Genomic DNA, 22,020 nt, shown 5'->3' with positions numbered 1-22,020 from the left:
TTCATCGCCAAATTCGTTATAATGCCATAATAAAGCCATAGCTAAATTGAAATGTGTTTCTTTGATGAATAAACAACTTGACTACAGTTCATCTCAAGTATTTTTCTTGTTTATTCAATACAACAATTACTGGGATCCTTCTGTCCAGGTGTACGCCAGAGATTGATAATGACCAATTTACTGCTTCACTGACCATGTGCACCCATGGCGGTCTATCGAGATAATTAACACATTGAAATAGACTTTTGTAATGAAAACACTGTGGGATAGCGAATTTGGCATTTTAACGAGAGTTTTAAGTAACAGGAAAAATGTTCCTAGAAAAAATGCGGCGTTATAATGAAAATGGCGATGAATTGAGTGGCGATAATTCGAGAGTTACCCGTATATCACAAAAGAATTCAAAATGTTAAACTATAAATGTCAGTGTTTCATCGTCGTGTTCTTTTGAAAAAGTTTCAATTTTTAATAAACGGTATAAAAATCTGGTAATTATTATTATATTATATATATATATATATTTATTGTATATGTATGTATATATATATAAATATATCAATATATTGTCCTCATTTATGCCTTGATAATGCATGCATATGTTCATGATATTTCCTGCCGCGAGGGGATGCTCCGCTTAGCGGTGCCCTTGTTTTGATTTGTATTCATTTTCTAAATATACACAAATTTTATTCACAATCAAAACTCGTCACCAGGTTGCCATTTGGGCAAACTAGGTTAACAAAAGGGTCATAAGAAATCATTTCGGGGAGGAAATGACAAGATGTTGTGCGTGAATGTATAACCCTGATTTTGTGTGCATATTCTGTTCGGTATGGATTTTGATATTTATTGTTCAACTACCTTAAGTTGATATTTTCATATTGTTACAATTTTCTTTCAATTATTAATAGTAAATGAATCTGATTGTTTAATTACCTTTGTTAGTAAATTCTGCAGCTGTATAATCAAGGGTAATTCTGATCCATAACAACACCTACTGGTAGTTTTTGATCATTTTAATTTTTCATAAATAAGTACTCCTTTAATTCTCTACCTTTTCATTTTTTAAAAATCATGAATATTCATGAACATGCATTGCTGTGGAAAAAATTAAACATTTTGTTTGAATTTTGTTTGAAATTAAGGTTCATATCATTGTTCATAAACAATGCAGTTATGAACATGTTCATGGATTTTATTCATGAACTGCTTTAATGAAACTGCCAAGAACCGAACTGTTCATGAACAATAATAAACAGCTCATGAAAGTTCTTAAAGTAACTAATATCATCTCGTAGGGGCTACGTCATCCACACTTGATATTTTACAGCATGCATTGTCTTTTTCAGAGTAGTACAGAAGAATTTAGTGTTTGTTGTTGGTTTATCCAAAAAGCTGGCAGACCCAGAGACGTTGAAAAAGCAAGAGTACTTTGGAAAGTTTGGGAAAATCCATAAAGTTGTGATAAATCAGAGTACTTCATATGCAGGATCACAGGTTTGTTTATTAAGAATTTTATACATGCAAAAATGAAGTTTTCAATGTTTAAAGTATGATTGGTTGATATTAATGTTTTCTTGTATCATTGTTACATACAGTACAGGCCACAAGTTTCCCCCATTAAACGATGGAAAACACGCGGTGTAAAATGGTGTATGTTTCACTGCGTATACAGCGTGCCATGGTATATCAGTGTACGCGAATGATTTTTAATTTTACCAGATATTCGGTCTGGTAAACAATCTAGCTTTACCAGACCAAAAATAATTTTACCAGACCAAATTTTCTAATAAGCAAAATTCAGTCTTTGCGCTTAATGTTTCTGACTACAAGCCTATAGGGCAAGTGAGAGTACAAAATTTGGTACCCCAAATAAGATTTTACTAGCCCAAATGCTGTGTATGAATGATTCAACATGATTCGAAATTTCAAGTTTAAACATTTTTAATGAATATAACAAAACAAGTTTAGCTTTCTTTCAACTTCTAATTCTGTCATTTCACGGTCAGTATCTTTAGAATTCTCCAATTCTGATTCTTCTTGTTCTTCATAATCACTCTCATCTTAATAAAGATAAAAACAAGGGTATATTCACTAGCTCATTCACACATTCTGAATGTCTCAGGCGGTCACTTGTACTTATCAGCTGGTTATTACTTTGGCGCAAAGTGGTTTCGTGTTCTTTTACAGAATCAATTCTATAATTATCAGAGCCAGACACGAACTTACAATTTGCATTTTTTCCTTTCTGCACCAGATGCAAAATATGAGACCATCATTGTATTCAAATCAGGACCGGTTCTCCTGCCAAGCACGCTAACATTTTCTTTGTCGCTTGTTTTCCTCACACTTCTTAGCGGCAACTTTCTCATTAAGAACGGGTTGTTTCACGGATTTCCTACCAGGAACCGCACATTCTTTCTATTTCAGTAGCCGAGTAGGGGATCATAATCCCCGCCGGAAATATATTACTGGCTTAGAGGGCATGCGCGTCAATAATACTTGGTAGACCGATCCCGATTTTACTAACCACGGTTATCGACGGGCCTACTGCTTTATTTCAAAGACTGAAAAATTTTTATCGACTGAAATTCATATATCTACCCTGATTTACCTTGCGTACGCGTTTATTTGGAAAAACTGAAGTAGTATAATACCGGAAATACTATAAACAAAACAAAAACACAATACTGGACATTTGGTCAGGAACTATGCAAACTTTACCGGACCAATCCATTTTTTACTGGAAATGTCCGATGGTCCGATGTATTTCGTGTACTCTGGTATGTGTGGGTGTCCGTGTCTAGAAAGTTTGTCTCTAATGCCGTCTGCATCACTACGAGTTCATAAATATATTATTATTAGCTCACCTGAGCTGAAAGTCTGATCACTTTTTGTCCGACATCTTTCACTCGGCCCATCCGTCGATAACCTTTAAAATTTATGACTTTTTCTCCTTAACTATTGAGCCAAACTTGGCACTAATCATCCTTGGGTAAAGGGTATTGAATTTCGTTCAAAGAAATAGCTATGCTCACTTCAAAGTTGAGATCATCAAGAAAATACAAAAGGTTTTTGGGTCGTTTGAAAATCTTCTCAGGAACTAATTGGCCAGAAAAGTTTAAACTTGCTTGAAAGCTTCCTGATGTTGTGTAGACTCAAGTTTGTTCAGAGCATGGCCAGGATGGGACCACAATGCGGAATCAAAGTTTTACATAGAAATATATACGGAAAATCTTTAAAAATCTTCTCAAAAACCACTGGGCCAGAAAAGTTTACATTTTTATGAAAGCTTCCTGACACAGTGCAGATTTAAGTTTGTTAAAATCATGGCCCCCAGTAGTAGGTTGGGGCCAGAATAGAGAAAGTTTTACGTGCGAATATATTGGGAAAATCTTTAGATATGGGCCAAGGTGACTCGGGTGAGCGATTTGACCCATGGGCCTCTTGTTTAAGTATTGTACCTAATTTGTGTAACCAACTCCTCTCACAGCTTTACTTAACATTTTTCAGACTTTGTACATTATAAGATATTATAAAAACATTGAAGATATACATTTGACATTTTAAAAGTGCTTCTGGGTTCAGTGTTCGAAATTAACCATAGACCGATAGACCGAGTCTATGTCAAATGACACAGGTCTATGCGAATTGTAATTGAGATAGACCAAATTGTCTATGCCAATTTTCCAGATTTAAAGCATTAAAGTTATCCCAAAGGACCTTACAAGTTACATGGTCAATCGATGTCTGATAAATGTTATGAGGAAAGGCAGATATTGTTATTGAAATGGAAAGAAAATATGCTTTCTAAGTACATTAGAAGTAAATGAAAATGTTTTTTGTGATATTTCTTTTGATTCAATGTTGCAGTCTATGCCAATTCAATGAGGTCTATGTCATCTTGTTTTGGCATAGAGTCGTGGTCTATACAAAGTTTAAAACCAATTTCAAACACTGCTGGGTTTGTTTTTTTCTGTTGTTGAAAAATTCTACATTTAATATGCCATTTTTAGCCGAGTTGCGTAGCAAATCTCGGCTTTTAAATTGGCGAAGGATGGGCATCCAGGCGGGCGGGTGGCTTCCACAATTAGCTTGTCCAGCACAATAGGGGATCACATTTTTTACATGCTGATGTACAAGAAAATTTCACTTCAACTTGGAACAAATCATCTTTGGGTGAAGGATTTAAGTTCGTTTAAATGAAGGGCCATGCCCCATTCAAAGGGGAGATGCAACATTAGGGTAGTGCCATTTAGAATTCTTCTCATGAGCCGCTGGGCCAGAAAAGCTGATATTTTCATGAAAGCTTCCTTACATAGTGGAGATTTTAGTTTGTTAAAATCATGATCCCTGGGGATAGGGTGGGGCCACAATAGGCGATCAAATTTAACATTCGAATTATGAGGAAATCTTTAAAAATCTTCTTCTCAAGAACCACAAAGATATATGAGGAGAGATTTAAGTGAAAGCTTCATAAAGTTTTACATGCAAATGTATATGGAATCAAACTTGGCACAAAGCATCCTTAGATGAAATTTGAAATAATAAATGTATAGTGATTCACTTTCCATATAGACTCAAAATATCAAACTAATTCATAAACTACGTCACATGAATACTAACATGACATCACAATAGAATAAACAAGATGCCCATGGGCCACATCGCTCACCTGAGCAGCAGTTTCTAGCAATAAACAAGCTTGAGCAAAACTATCATTATACAAGCAGCTGGCTGTATCAATCTACAAGGGCATATGATAATTGATGAATTTGTAGTCAAGTCTAATAATTAAGCTTGATAGTTAATGAATTTGTAGTTGTTACCATTGAAAAGTTTTTTTCTGAAATCAATCTGCTTGTATAATGATAGTTTTAGCTAAGTTTTCATTTCTTTAGCATTGTTTTCACCATTTCAAGTTTTCCTTTTTCACCCCCAGTGCAAGTTGTTATATCTGTGAATTATGCCATACAAGTTGCATTATTTTCGTTGAATGAAATTGATGAAAAATGCCATTGATAGTTATAAATAAGAAAATTACAATGGTCATTGTAGGAAAATTGATCTATTTACTGCAAAAGAACGAACAAGGGACGTAACATGAGGCAAAGTCTTGATACACGTATTTGATTCAAATGCTCAATATATTTCAATTAAAAAAAGTTTCAGAAGTGTAACAAATCAGATTTTATATTGCAATCGGTTGTCTTCCGTCGTCGTGCGTTAACAATTGAACATTTTTAACTTCTTCTTGATAATTACTTGTCCAATTCTTTTCAAATTTGGTATGAAGCATCTTTAGGACAAGGCTAGGGGGACATAAATTGTAAATTTCAGGTCTCCAGCACCCCTGGGGCCTTAGGGGAATGGGGCAAAAACTGCCCAAAATTGACCAATTTTCAAAAAATGTACATATATGTAAGAAAAACTCAATGCATGGTGATGGAGAGCAGGAAGGCTTCTAACAAAAGTGTAAATTTCATGATCTCCAGGGGAGGGGTTCTGACCCCAGGGTGGGGCCAAACTTGGTATATAGTGTTTTATATGTGTAAAACACTAAATAACATCTTCTTTAGTGCTGTTGATACTATATTGAAACTAAATAGATATTTAGAAAGAGCAGGTAGTCCTTTACCAAAATTGTAAATTTGATAATCCAAGGGGTAGAGGTTCGAACCCAGGGTGTGGCCAAACTTGGTATATAGTGTTAATGTGTAAACCACTCAAATAACATCTTCTTTAGTGCTATTGATACTAAATTGAAACTAAATGGATATTTAGAAAGAACAGATAGTCTTTTACCATAATTGTAAATTTGATGATCCCAGAGGTAGGGGTTTTGGTATCAGAGTGGGGCCAAAATGGTCAGTTATTAAATGTGTGAACAATAAACAATTTTAACTTCTTCTTGGTAACTGTCATTCCAATTCTTTTCAAATTTAGAATGAAACATATTTGGAATAAGGGGAACATAAATTGTAAATTTCAGGATTCCTTCACTCCTTGGGCCTTAGGGGCAGGGCAAAAGCTGCCCAAAATTGACCAATTTTCAAAAATCTTCTTCTCAAGAACCACACAGAAAAAAAATGTCATGTAAGAAAAACGAAAGTGATGTAGAACAGGAAAGCCTCTACCAAAATTGTAAATTTCATGATCCCCGGGATAGGGGTTCTGATCCCAGTGTGGGGCCAAACTTGTTTTATAGTGTCTATGTGTAAAACACTTAAATAACATCTTCTTTGGTGCTATTGTTACTAAATTGAAACTAAATGGATAGAGCAGGTATAGTCTTTTACCAAAATTGTAAATTTGATGATCCCCAGAGTAGTAGTTCTGACTCCAGGGTGTGGCGAAACTTAGTATATTATTTATGTGTATGTTAGCTGATACTGTATAAAATAGGGATAGCAGAAAAGGAGGTACAAACATGGTGAATTTCACAACCCAGGGTTTTGACTTTTAAGTTGGGTCCAAATTAGTCATATCTGTTGATGTTTTAATGTTAATACACCTATTATATTATGTAAAGCCTTTCATTGGCCGAGAGGTTAGAGCGTTCGCCCCGCATGTGGAAAGCCAGGGTTGAAATCCCGGCCGCGACAGACTTAAGTCGTTAAAACAGGTAGTGACAGTTCCATCACCAAACTCTTGGCATCAGGTGTGAATGTCACGGGTCCTCGGAGATTATCTTAAAAACGGATGACCCGTGTCACAGTAGGTGTGGCACGCAAAAGAACCCTCACTGCTCAGTGGCCGTAAGCGCCAAGCATAGGCCGAAATTTGAAGCCCTTCACCGGTCTTGGTGACGTCTCCATATGAGTGAAAATTCTCGAGTGAGACGTTAAGCAAGATACGATCAATCATCAGTGTATGCACTTTTGAGGGTAGTGAAGTTTTACGAACACATCTTGTTTTATACTGTTGCTGAACATTAGAATTTAGCTTAGATATGCAGAACAGGAAATTTTTTCTAGATTTCATAGCCCTTAGGAATAGTGATACTTTTTCACTAGTATTCAGGTGACCGATAAGGCCTGTGGGCCTCTTGTTAAAATTTTAATGTGTTTGAAAACAGATATGCGTATGACTTTAATAACAAATGAATGTGAAGGGAACCTAAATTCACTGAATTTTTTTGTTTCTTATGAAAACAGGGTCCAAGTGCAAGTGCATATGTAACATATAATCGCTGTGATGATGCGTTGAAGGCAATTCTAGCAGTTAACAATGTTCATGTGGATGGAAGAACTTTGAAAGCCTCTCTAGGAACAACAAAATATTGTAGTCATTTCTTGAAAGGGGCTCAATGCCAAAAGCAGGTTGGTTGCTGGATATAAACTTTCACATTTTGAATTTGATGAAATTACAGGAGAAGTTTAATAGTAATATTTGATTGCATTTTACTTCACCTTTTTAGTCCGTCTTATCATTCCATTTCTTTTCAAATTTGGTATGAAGCATCATTGGGACAAGGGGGACATAAATTATAAATTAATCAGAGTTGGCGAAAGATGCCAGACTACTGAATATCTCCGGTAAATTTGTCTGGTAAAACTTAGAAATTCATCTGACAAACTGTCCGGTAGATATTAGCAGACAAACAAGGGATCATATCCGTGTTGTTTATTGACGTCTGGTATAGAATAGATAACTTGGTTTTGTACAACAAATGTGCTTTCCCAGAAATCATAAGCCCACGCTGTGTGTGTACTTTCAATATCACGCATTTCATTCTACTTTCGATTGTGTGACCTTTCACTTGGTTGAAAAATAGTACTTCAGGCGTAAAAAAGAAAGTTGAATGTGGTATAAACACAGGTGCTTGAACAGTATGTCAACATGATCGCATATCTTCTTCCCCATTAGTTTACAACAAATATTTTTAGAATAAAACTATTCACTTCTGTGGTGATAGCTCCGATTTACGTCCAGAGTTCGAAATTGCCTCATGTCCCTAAGTCTGAGACTAGTAAAAAATGTTTTGGACTAGTAAACTCTCTATAGCACTAGTCCGTACGGACTAGTGAAAATCCAGAAATCAATCTTGAATTGGTTAAGATTTTAGCAAGATTTGTCCGAGTTTCTTAGATGTTTGAACTTATGGTCGATTACCTGCATGGTTAAGTGTTTGCGTGACTATGACATCCTGATCTTCAAACACAGAGTATGTTCGAGACTGCCGTTCGAGTACAAATTCCTGTCGATTCCGAACTCTGAGTACCCATCACGAGAACGGGTTTGAGGTGCAAGTAGTGTGATCTAAGAACAAGCACGTTTGTGCGCACATGTTCGTCATTCGCGACTCTAGCACAGGAGTTCGTAACACTATAGTTCATGGCTTGGCCAATCGAGTGAATTTTATTGACTATATTGATATAATTTCGAACTCCTGTGACTCTAAGAACTGAGCACGAAAACAACGGGAACGTTGATCTGGAACGCACTTATGGACGTTTATAAAAGGATTAACTCGGAGGTTGCTGTATGTTTCTGAAGATCTTGAATGCAAAATAAAGTATAGTGGTCTTTTTCTTCTGTAGGTGTCAGAAACTGAATTGCTTGCAACTGTGATGTTTTTGGTTTCATTAAATACTATTGAATAAAATGAAGATCATTTAATATGATATACTGGACGGAGTAGTGAAATGCTTTGTGGAATAGTGAACATCAATAGTGACTAGTCCGTACGGACTAGTGCTTGAAAAAGTTAATTTCGAACCCTGTCTTCAGTTACAAATTATGAAAATTTATATGTAATAGATGATATGAATATTGACCGGCTTTGTGCTGCGCAGTTTGAAGAAATTTTATTGTAAGGTTGAGTGAGTAAACAACTAAACCACATAATACTTTTCTTTATTGCTACTGTATGGAGTTTTCCAAGGGGTTATCTACTCTCATTTTCAAAGTCTCCGAGCAAAGATGCTAGAAATGGCAAGTTATATGTTTTATGGTGAATATGCATTGTAAAATGGGTAATGAAACAAAGATGGTTATATTCGTTATATACAGTCCCTGAAACGTTCTACTTTACCATTTTTCTATCGCTCACAGTGCATTCACTGTTCGCTCTCCGTTCGTTCACTGTTGGCTCTCCGTGCATTCACCGTGCGCTCCCTGTTTACAGATTTGCGCTCACCGTGCGTTCACCGTTCACAAAGCGTTCACCGTTCACTGTCATTCGGAACACCAAAGCCAAAGGATCAATTTCCATAGCAAGGCAAAAATGAAATCAAAGTACTGAAAGTACTAAAAAGCGCTAAGCTGACTTCATGAATTCTGTATGTAATGTGAATGACCAAGAACAACAGTAAAAAGAAGTTCACGCATTCTTTATTTTAGCACAACTAAATAATACATTTTCTGTAAGGAAATAACAAATATGGATTGGAAACAATGTCCTGAAACTTTTCAACATGTTGAAATATATACTTTATATGATGTTGTTAAAAACAATGGTCACTATAGTAATTTTGATCCCACCCGGAACTAAAACCCTGTCCTTGGATCATGAAATTTACAATTTTGGCAAAAGACACCTGCTCTTTTTAAATATCTATATTCAGAATTTAATATCAATAGCATCACCACCGCTGCGGTGGTCTAGAGGTAAAGTGTTCGCCCTGTATGTGGACGGTCGGGTTTGAATCCCGGCCGCGACAGACCTAGGTCGTTAACAGTGACAATTCCATCGCCAAACTCTCTGCATTAGGTGTGAATGCTACGGGTCCTTGGAGATGGCCTTAAAAACAAATGTCCCGTGTCACAGTAGGTGTGGCACGCTGAAGAACCCTCACTGTTCAATGACCGTATGCTCTCAACAGAGGCCTAAATTTTGCAGCCCTTCACCAGTGTTGGTGGCGTCTCCATATGAATTAAAAATTATCGAGAGGAACGTTAAACAATATACAATCAATCAATAGTATTAAAGGCTATGTTATTCAAATATTTTACACATAAACACTTTATATTCAGTTTGCCCCCCACCCATCTTCCCAAGTCAATTGTTTCTGATCTGATCCGCTCCGGACCCCACCCTGGGTCATGAAATGCTCTACATGATTATGCATTTTTTTCCTTACAGATGTAATGTTGTAGAGAAGAATATTTTTGGAAATTTGTCAAGTTTTGATAGAAAATGTAAAAACATTTGTAATGGTAGGTTTCGGTTAAAAGTTCTCAATTGTTATTACGCAACTAACTTACTGTTGTGTTTCAGTTTAATAGTATATGAAATATTTTTTAGAATACAACTAAAATGAAACAAATCAATAGTTTGATACATACATGTATGTCAAATAATAATAGAAAGGAACAAACAAACAACTGGACAAAAAAGACACATACACTAACAAGTGTAACATATATTCATGTCAAAACACACCAATAATGCAGGTCTATGAAACACTTTACATCCATTTCATCACCTCACCAGAAATCATTTAAATACATACATAAACATGCATCTGTATGACTTGTACTAGAGAATCCAGTGCATAATTATCTGTATATAGCAATCAAACCATGAAAGTGGAATTAGTTTTGTAATCAATAATGAAGTTGATTTCAATTCAAAATCAGGTTGGAGAGAATGTGAATCCAAATAAGTCAGATAAATACATGTATAACTGAAAACAAAATTTAGGAAGTTATTTTAAAAAGATGTTCATCATACATGTGCAATATTAATAACTTTGAAACTGAATGCTGCGTTATCAACAAGAGTGGAAAGAGCTCATTTTTAACATGAAAGTTAGTGCAAGAGGATATACTAAATCGAATTTGATAAATTAGACTAACATATATGCATGGATTTACATTTAGGCATTGTAGTGATTGTTTGTTATACGTAAATCTAAAAAGAAAAACTCCAAGAGTTTGTACACAGGTACATTAAACACTGTGCTCATCAACATGTGTGTATTACACTCTTTGTGTAAAAGCTCATATTCATATTGCAAAGGAAACTCACCCGTTTGTCTGAATGAGACATAATACACATTGCTATTGTTTTAATTTTATAAAACAGTTGAAAATGCAAATAACCTAAGCAAAAAAGCATAAGATTCGCTGCTTGTGTAGGAGTTCTAATATGAAAAAAAAAAACGTAAGAGAAATGACTCGCAATAAATATATAATATTTACAACATATAAATGTATAAGCTTAATGAGAATCCCAAGCTTAGCACTTAAAAGTTACAAAAGTAATTTTCAAATGGTAATGTTCAAACCGCTGTAGAAATAATGAAGATCGAGGCATCTCGCCGAAAAACTAAATGCGTTTTTTATATGAAAAGATCGTTCAGCGAAAACAAAATATGGGGACAGGGAACAACGACAGTAAATCCATGCTCCCTTCCCCTCCTTCATCCTTTTTACGTTCGGAAATACATGAAGCATATACCTGTCATTGTCAATTGTTTGTTTGAAGTACAAACAAATTGAAAACACGATTACATTTCATTGTGTGTAGCGTGCTGGGGACCGCAAACCATTTTACATTCATGCTTGACACAATGGCAATGTTTATCTAACACTTGTCCTAACTATATGTATTTCAGTAAACAGCCCTTGTAAAATTTCAGGCGGTGTTTTGAAGACATAAAACCGGGGCATTGTCTTCCGTAAACGCAGACTTATAATTCTGTACCTTTTATTTTTCCCTCCCTCCAGATTATTATTCCCAGTCTCATTTTCGATACTAAATATCGAAATCAAATTTGATTGTGTTGACGATGATTTTGAAGAATATCTTGGTCATTTAGAAAGAGTAAGGTAAGCCTAAGTTACACCGTTGCATCCTCTAAATTCCTGCATGACCTACTTACATATATGATCGGGGGAGGTGTAAGCAGTTACGCAATATCGTCCCTCTGAGACACCGATCTCTGTCCTTCGCTGTCAAAACATAATCGTGCACAAGTTTTATTTCATTCACGATCGACGCGGATCATGCAGTTACCGTATTTTGCCGAATATATTACGCAGTGGTGTATAATACGCACCCCCCACTTTGAGCCTAAAAGTTGGTGAAAAAACGCACTTCGGGTGTATAATACGCAGCAAAAATTTTGACCAAGCGGTAATCTTTATTTTATACTAATAGTGTTAATTTTCACTTAATATTTTTGCAGAAATAATGAATTCTAAACAACGCACAATAATTTGCAAACTTTTTGAGATGAGGTCTACATCGCGGTAATCTTCAATGAGAATCTTCAGTGAAAATATCAACCCGGACAAGCCTGTTCATTTCAGCAAAGCACGAGATTTTGTAGCATTAAAGTCTTAACTGACTCGATATTTCCTTTGTTGAAACTTAAAATCAATCAAATAGCCGATGTTATAAAAATAAAATTAAACAATTAAACTATCGCTTATTTTACTGTAATCAACACACCATGGTAGGTACAAAGATGCAAATTATCAACTCCTCGTTAACTACGATGACTATGATCAAAAGCTGAATGGGATCTCTAAAGAATTAGTGCTCTGACTGTAAAAACAATGCTTTGGATACGGTAGAAAAATATATAATTTAAACATAATCCTCTGAAATTTTGTTTCATGAAGATGGGTAAAGTACGTCAGTCCTTTACGGCAAAAGAAAAATTAAAAGTAATAGTGTATGCCGAGACTCATGGAAATCGGGCAGCAGGCAGAGAGTTTTCCATCAACGAGGCAAACGTACGTCTCTGGAGATGCCAGAAAGAAAGAATAAAACAGCTACCAAAGACAAAGAAGGCAGAAAGAGGTCGCTCAGCTTTATTTCCTACAATAGAAACAGAACTACTTGAATGGGTTACAGATCGCAGACAACAGGGATATGGAATATCAACTGCCGAACTACGACTAAAAGCGCTGAAAATTGCCAAGAAAGAACCAAAAGCGCAGGACTTTAAAGCATCAGTGGATTGGTGTTACGCTTTTTTGAAGAGACACGATTTATCAATCAGACGCAGAACACACATTTCTCAAAAATTACCCGAGGACTATGAGGATAAACTTTCCAATTTCCAAAGCTTCATCATCAAGATGAGGAAGAAACATCAGTACAGTCTATCACAGATCGGGAACGCAGATCAGACTCCTTTAACTTTCGATCTCCCAGCCGACACTACCATCAATCGGAAAGGTGCTTCTACAGTTTCGATCAAAACCACGGGGAATGAAAAAAACCGATTTACGGTCATGTTAGCGTGTACTGCTGACGGAGGAAAGCTGCCACCGTATGTTGTATTCAAAAGAAAAACTATGCCCAAACTTCAGTTTCCCAAGGGAATATTTGTAAATGTTCATCCCAGCGGTTGGTTTGATGATGCCATTACGAAAGACTGGATAAAGAAAGTGTGGGGACGACGTCCGGGTGATGGAAAAAGTCGCAGTATGTTAGTGTTGGATGCATTTCGATGCCATCGATCTCCAGCAGTGAAGGATATGTTAAAGGAGAATCATAAAACAGACCTTGCAATAATTCCGGGAGGAATGACAAGTGTATTACAACCTCTGGACGTAAGTGTGAACAAGCCTATGAAAGTCTCATTGAGACAAAAATGGAACCAATGGATGTGTAGTGATAACCACACCTACACCAGTCAAGGAAGAATGAGGAAGCCGGAACTCGACACCATTTGCCGATGGATATGTGATGCGTGGGAAGAACTGGATCCGAAGATCATCGTACATGCATTTAAGAAATGTTCCATTTCAAACGCTATGGACGGATCCGAAGATGACATCTTGTGGGATGATAACATTCGTAAGGACAGTGAATCTCCAGTTGATTCAAGTGATGAGGATTGCGATGAAAATGATATTGTATACAATGATGACAGCGATGACGACACGCCACTCTCTGTGCTCAGGGACATTTATAGATTATTTGAAAGTGACGATGAGGAGGACTTCGAAGGCTTTTGAAATGCGTATTCCCAACGATAGATTACAAACATTACGACTGTGTGTTTATATTATAGATCTACCTGTATATATCGTCATGCATGCTCACATGTTAATATATGTCTGAAAATCCGCATGAATTCTTGTTTCATTTATTAAAATGTGTGGGGAAAAATTTTTGTTAGGTATTTCTTTACCCGGAGGGGGTATCTAACAAAAGCACAGTGTACACAACAATGGCTTCGTAAAACACACGCTCTGGGCACCCTCTCATAAGGTAATTATTTCTTTTACGCAAGAATAGTTATTTCAAAGATTCAAATTAGTATTTCATTAAAAATTAGGCCTATTCATAAAAGTTACAGTAAACCAACTTTAAGCAAGTGACAAAATTATTTTCCAACAATTTTAGCACGTGACAAGGCACTATTGTGTACACATGCTTTCAATAATGGCGGCATGTGATGTAATGAATTGTCAGATCCAATGCAATTTAATTGGATGTTTGTTTCATGATAATTGAATTATTTAGATATTGTAAGTATCACATTTTCTGCAATTTTACGTTTCTGTAGTAATTTTCTTGAGGTCGAATTTTCTAGTTAATAAAAAGGTGAACGTGAAAAAGCGTACAGTATCCGAAGCCTTGATCGATGAGTGAAATATTACACTACTTAATCGCCGAGTTTCATCTGAAAAAAAAAGGTCAAAAACCTATTGTGGTATATAATACGCACCCCTTTCTAGCACAAAAATATTCTCTAAAAAAAGTGCGTATTATATTCGGCAAAATACGGTATTATTTTTTTGTTGTTGTTATGTTGCACACATTTTTGCTGTGTTGGACAAAATTTTTACTGTGTCGGAACAGCATCAAAACAGAAATGGGAAATCTTCATGACTCGTATATAGCGTAATGATGTGGATTCTAATTATAGTCTGGACCATGTATTGATTTTCTTGACCTCTAAGTGCTATGCGAAGGTAACAATGTAAAGGCACCATAATAGCCAAAACGGTTTCATGTACAGATTCTTAGTCATTTTTAGCTCACCTGAGCTGAAGGCTCAAATGAGCTTTTCTGATCACATTTTGTCCGGCTTCCGTCTATCTGTCCGTCTGTCTGTAAACTTTTCACATTTTCATCTTCTCATGAACCACTGGGCCAATTTCAACCAAACATGGCCAAAAGCATCCTTGGGTGAAGGGCTTTCAAGTTTGTTCTAATGAAGGGCCATGTCCCTTTCAAAGGGGAGATAATCACAAAAATGCAAAAATAAGGTGGGGTCATTTAAAAATCTTCTTCTCGATAACCACTGGGTCAGAAGAGCTGAAATTTACCTGAAAGCTTCCTGACATATTGCAGATTCAAGTTTGTTCAAATCATGGCCCCCGGTGGTAGGATGGGGCCACAAGGGGGGGGGGGATCAAAGTTTTACATACAAATATATAGGGAAAAACTTTATAAATCTTCTTCTCAAGAACCACTAAGCCAGAAAAGCTGAGATTTACATGAAAGCTTCCTGACATAATGCAGATTCAAGTTTGTTCAAATCATGGGCCCCTGGGGTTGGATGGGGCCACAATAGGGGATCAAAGTTTTACATACAAATATATAGGAAAAATCTTTAAAAATCTTCATCTCAAGAACCAGTGAGCCAGAAAAGCTGATTTTTACATGAAAACTTTCTGACATAGTGCAGATTCAAGTTTGTTCAAATCATGGCCCCCGGGGATAGGATGGGGCCCCAAGGGGGATCAAAGATTTGCACACAAATATATAGGGAAAAACTTTAAAAATCTTCTTCTCAAGAACCACTAAGCCAGAAAAGCCGAGATTTACATGAAAGCTTCCTGATATAATGCAGATTCAAGTTTGTTCAAATCATGGCCCCCGGGGGGTAGGATGGGGCCACAAGTTGGGGGGGGGGGGTGTCAAAGTTTTACATACAAATATAGGAAAAAGCTTTAAAAATCTTCTTCTCAAGAACCATTGGGCCAAAGAAGTTGACATTTACATGAAAGCTTTCTGACATAGTGTAGATTCAAGTTTGCAAAGGGTAGTTTGGGCCATAATAGGGACTATTAGGTTTTACATGCAAATATATATGGAAAGTCTTCAGATATGGGCCAAGGTGACTCAGGTGAGTGATGTGGCCCATGGGCCTCTTGTTAGATTTTGAATTACTTAATAATCACTTGGATTATTACAGACGCAGATTCAAATGAGAATTTTAACTGTAGAATGACCTGCATCTGTGTATCACTTTCCACAGGAATGAGGACAAAAATGTCACCTTTTTATACATATTTTATCCACTGTTCAACGAACTGTATTTCCGGAAAAAAATGTCCCATCGGATATGAATGTTATCCCCGTACTAGATCGGTTGCAAAAATACGACTACTTTAAACACGACGTGATTACAGCGATGCATAAATTTGCCTATAGGTGTCGGTAAACCGGAAACGTGATGACGAAAGCAAAATCCAACTGCTGCCAGTAAAGCGCAGCTACGCTAAGCGCTTTAAAAAGGAACTTATGCATAAGAGTGAAAGTATATTAACTTCTTATTATATCAGAAATTTAATATATAAAGTACAAATATCAGGATTATCAACTGCGAAAACTCTAGGAAAACTGCGGATCACTCATCAATATCAAAGATCTGAATAAATCATTGTTAATTATTATCATTACAAAACACAAGTATTGTTTTGGTAAGTTCTGAATGAGTGAAAAATGCAAGAACCTTCAGTTATGAATTTAACCCTTATGCATGTGCATATAGCGAAAAACGAGCAATGAGTGCTGGTACGTGTACGAAAATGAGGCACTTTCAGTTTACAAATACCTCGCCCCCACCCAAATTATCATTTTGATATTTTCAAGTATGGACAAAAGCACAATTTATTATATTTTATTTTGTCTCACTTGACAAGAATTCTATATAAGTTTATCATTTTTCTTTAACATCCCCTCCCCCCCCCCCCCCCCCCCCCCCCCCCCTTACTTAAAAAATACTATGCTACACTGTACGTTTCAATGCACAAATGCTCAAATGTCAAATTGATTTGACAAATATTTCTGATTATTTTACACCTATCTTTATGAGAGACATTGTCAATAAATATATTTACTCCTTTCCCCAAATTTAAAAGTTTTGAACCGTTTGTCTGTAATATAAAGAGGAAATATTTCTCGTATATTTCTGCGCCACAGATGATATACTATAGTTCAGTGCAATGAACAGTTTTATCCGCATCAAAAATATGAAAAAATATTGCACAATCTAAATGTAAATTCATGGTCACACTATTTTGTACGTACGTACATTAATTCTGGGAGATTATTTCCTCAGTTCGATATACTATATCTGTATTTACAGTAAAGTGAATTACGCAAAATCTACGTGGGAATAAACCTTTTATACTATTTAGAAGCGTTCAGGTGTCAACACGAGGTACACGATGTACCTATTCTACCCGTGCTGATTGTTCAATGCATTTATCTCAACTCCTTTCGGGGATGTTTTTTTTTAATTGTGTGTAATCCAAACGACAGCGCTCGTAAATTTTGAAGTCATCCATGTGCATCTGTAAATTCTTGGCACTAATTACTAGACTATCTTTAATTCACATGCATCATTTATACTCTTGTATTAAGAAATATAATACTATGCATCTTAAGTCAAAATATATAATTATTACATGTGGCATACCGAGATAAAGCACCGATATTCATAATTTATGAAAACGTCAAGAATTCTAAATATTATAACATAATAATATGTTTCTAGTTTTCATGTATACATGTATCTGTACAGAATATGCAATACTGTAAACAATGAACATATGAAATTTTCTTGTGTTTGTCAATCATTGTTACGTGCATTAATGTGAAATTTACAATTGTTTTCGTGAGAAGTATACATCCAGTATTTGCACAAAAATGAACAAACAGATGTATTCATATATATATTCTCTACCTGATTATAAAGCAAGTACAATCCAAGGGAAAAATCCGAAATATACTGAGTGAATAGACTATATCGTGTTCACCGTTCACTTTGCGTTCACCGTGCGCTCACTGTTCACCAAATTGCGTTCGCCGTTCTCTCTGCGTGCGTTCACCGTTCGCTCTGCATGCGCTCACCGTGCGTTCACCGTTCTAGTGGGAAAGTAGAACGTTTCAGGGACTGTAGATATTTTCTCGTAAACTGGGGGATGGGGGTGCTGGCTGGGGGTTCCGGGGTATGTGGTTATATCCACAAGCACAGGTCTATATGGGAAAAAAGGATGAAAATCAAACTACAACAAAATTTATAAGAAAATTTAGTTCATATTTGGTCAAAACATAGAGAGCTGTTAAACACAAGTAAATGTTTTAAACTGTCACACTCGGAGGCTTGAAAATAAAGAAAAAAAGGTGAAACAATTTCAGTTTTTTTATTCTGTCTGATAAATTTCAAACTTGTCTGGTAGATTTTCTAAATTGTCCCTAATCTATAGGACATGATATCTGGTAGTTTTTTTAATGCTTTTTGAAATTTCAGGATTCCCTGCGCCCCGGGGGCCCTAGGGGCGTGGCAAAAACTGCCAAAAATTTACCAATTTTCAAAACTCTCCTTGTCTACAACCGCACTTGTAAGAAAAACTAAATGCATAGTTATGTAGAGCAGGAAGGCTTCTAGGAATGTTATAAATTTTATTATCCCCGGGGTAGAGGTCCTTACTGTAGGGCAGGACCAAACTTAGTATATAAATTGTGTATGTTTAAGAGATTTTAACAATCTGTCAAGTGACTCCTGATTTTCCCTAGTTTTTCGGATTTTTTCCAAATTTTAGGTAAATAAAAAACAAACCCCTCCTGAAACTCCTAATTTTCAATATTTATCCTCCTCAAAAATTGCATTGTGTTAAATTATTGTGTAAAATCAGAATATATATGTGTTAGTTAGAGAGATAATTGCTGTTCAACAGTTTGTGATATCTAGGGGGAAGGGGGGGGGGGGGGGGGGGGCACAATAAGGGATCAGAGTTTTACATAACTAATCATACAGATATATAGGGAAAGTCTTTTAAATTCTTTTTCTCAAGAACCAATGGGCCAGAGAAGGTTACATTTACTTTGAAGCTTCCTGACAATTAGTGCAGTTTACAAAATCATGGCTCCCGGGGTACCACTCCTGGGGCCTCATAAAAATGTATAAAATCTTAGAAAATCTTCTTCTCTAGTCCCATTTATATTTGAGAAAAAGTTACTGGATGCTTATGTTGTCCATGAAGCTTTCTACCAAAATTGTGAAATTCATGTCTCCAGGGTTAGGGTAGCTGCAAGAATGTAGCCCTTTCCAAGTTTTGTTGGGGGGGGGGGGGGGGGTACAACTCTTTAGGATCTCTGTAATGGCGCAAATGTGGGAGTGATTCACTCCCGCAACATTTTCGATCATTCTAAACATTTGTTGACTTAACGTGAATAGAATATTCTATGTTTCTTAGTCAATATATAGATTTACAACCTTCAAATTATGATTTGTGAGGCTCTATTCTTCCTTTTTGAACAATTTCGATATATTCCAATTTCTTGATTGATATTGTGCTTTCAACTTCCGGTTGTCAAGTTATTTGCATAAATTATGGCATATAAGTTAGCATTTACATCAAAGGACAAGTACAGAGGAGAAAGCTTATTTCGTCAGTATTGTAAAGGTTTAAATTTAATGTCAAGTTAAAAAAAATGAACAGCATTGAGAGTGTAAATTTTTTCTGCCACCATAAGATTTTCCTTTCTTTGTCGGAATGGCTCGAGCAACTACATTTTCGTGCTGATTGTTTAGTAGATTCACCTACGAGATCTTGTAATAGGAAGAATGGCGGAGCAAACGAAGAATTTTGCATGTTGTACATGATATTAAATGAAAAACACCTTTATTAGACATGCCCAAGCACAAAGTTGGTACTCTTTTTGGTGTAAACAACATTGAAAACAAATACACAGAGTTCATTACAGATAATTCATAAAAATATTTTGCAACATTATGAAGATCCTCTGGAATTGTAACCCTATCCCGAAAATGTCAGAATGAAAAAAAAAATCGGAGAGGGCCACATTATTGCAGCTAGGGTTTGGGGATCAGGCCCTAGGGCGGGGCCAATGTAGCTATATTGTGAAAATGTATTAAATCTTAGAAAAATCCTCTTCGCTACTGCCATATCTATTTGAGAAAAATGAAATGCATGATTATGATGTCCATGAAGTTCTCTATTTAAATTGTGAAATTCATGACCCCTGAGTCAGAGTTCAGGCCCTAGGGTAAGACCAATTTGGTTGTTTTGTGAAAATACATTAAATATTATAATATTTACCTCTTTAGCCCCATATATACTTGAGAAAAATTAAACGCATGATTATGATGTCCATGAAGCTTTCTACCTAAATTGTGAAGTTCTAAAATGTAATAAATCTTTAGAAAATCTTCTCTACTCCTATATAAATGTAACTAAGTGAGAATGACCCCATTTAGTGAATAACTAAGTATCATGAAGTGTAGAAATACCATAGAATAACCAGAGTAATTCTTACTTGAAATCAGTTCAGCACTTTGTTATGTGAATAAAATTCAGAATTGATTGTATATCTAATCTATCAAATTCAGCTGTTATGGACTTCTTGATCAATATACTTATTCCAACAGTAAAATAATTTATGATATACTTATTGATGATTTATAGATTCCAATAAGGTCCTCTTAATTATCACTAATGTACAGAGTAAAACTTAGAGAATAACCCCTAGCCAAACCGTAATTAAAATGAATTGAATTTATGCAGAAATATCAAGATTAACCCGACATCAACTTTCTAATCCATGATATCACGATAAAAAAAAAGAAGAATAAATCCTCTAAAATCCTTAAAATCCAATAGAAAATCCCTTAACTAAACATACGGCCTCCAACATTAAGAATCTGTCGCTGAGTCCCCCGGCACTTCTCGTGTCTTGTTTTTATACCCTTTGATTATCGCTCCCCTGGATCCCCCACAACCCACGCGCTTCCCTAGGAACGCCTGGTAGGTAGGCCACCGTCTGTACCAGCAGTCATTGGCAAAAACTTAATATAACCAAATTATGTCTAATAAAGTACAGTGAAACTTCTCTAAACCGGCCGGCTCTTGGACCGAAAAAAAAAACCCCGGCCTGTTTAGAGGGATGGTCGGTTTACTGAGAATTTAGCATTTGGAGATATTTTATCTCAATATTCACAAAGTAGGTACTGTTCACTTTGTTCTGGTGATCTATGATCAATTATTAGTGGAGATCAAATTAGTCCGTTTGTACCTTATATAATTATAATTATGAAATTCTCGCTGAAATAATCTAATTTTAAACTGAAAATCTATCATAGGATACATAAAGAAAACACAAAGGCCTATTACTGGAATTCCTCTTAGTAGTAAATATGAAATTGTAATTTGAATTTTTCTTAGGAATTCTAAGTCTATTGAAACCAACAGAATTAATTTCTCTTTTAATAATTATCATTAACAGTCATGGATTTGTTCTTTATTAACTATTGCTTATATCCATTCGAAAGTATGGTGCAATATGACATTTGATACTGTATTCATTCAATATGTTCCTATCTGTTTTTTACCTTTTGTACAGAATTTGGAAGGGTCACTTGGATTAACCAAGTGTCAATTCACACCCTTGACAGCACAGGTAAACAATAGAAATTAAAGAGGCCACTTGTGTTTTTTACACCTCCCATGGATAATTTCCCACCTGGCCTGTTGGTCAGTCAATTTACACACCTGGACTTGATCAACCTCTGGCCAAAATTTTCTTGTCTTCAAATAGTGGCCAGTATGATAAGGGTAAACGACACGTTTGTTAACAAATGTACTTTAAAAAGTGGCCGATGTCCGGTTTTCAGGGGTGGCCGGTTTTGTAAGACTTTCTTTGTAAGGAAATGTTCAGATTTCTGCCGGGACTTTGAAAACCGGCCGATATTCAGGGAGAACCAGTTTTCTGAGGGGCCAGTTTGGAGAAGTTTCACTGTAATACACCAAACATAATGATTAAAGTTGTAAGCATTCATTAGAAAAATAATA

General features: G+C 35.9%; 1 protein-coding gene across 4 annotated transcripts in view; it reads left to right on the top strand.

Annotated features, from left to right (window-relative positions):
• The window catches only part of LOC125683151 (CCR4-NOT transcription complex subunit 4-like), a 182,787-nt gene that overhangs the window by 49,805 nt on the left and 110,962 nt on the right, over positions 1-22,020 (top strand). For all 4 annotated transcript variants that reach the window (XM_056139605.1, XM_048923989.2, XM_048923990.2 and 1 more), the window contains exons 7-8: positions 1,350-1,497; positions 7,158-7,322. In XM_056139605.1, coding sequence (XP_055995580.1) covers positions 1,350-1,497; positions 7,158-7,322 — 313 coding nt within the window. The remainder of the gene's footprint in view (positions 1-1,349; positions 1,498-7,157; positions 7,323-22,020) is intronic.

Source organism: Ostrea edulis, chromosome 6 (assembly GCF_947568905.1).
Source record: "Ostrea edulis chromosome 6, xbOstEdul1.1, whole genome shotgun sequence".
NCBI lineage: Eukaryota > Metazoa > Mollusca > Bivalvia > Ostreida > Ostreidae > Ostrea > Ostrea edulis.
Note: the sequence above shows the minus strand (reverse complement) of the source record. Positions and strands in the feature narration are given on the sequence as shown.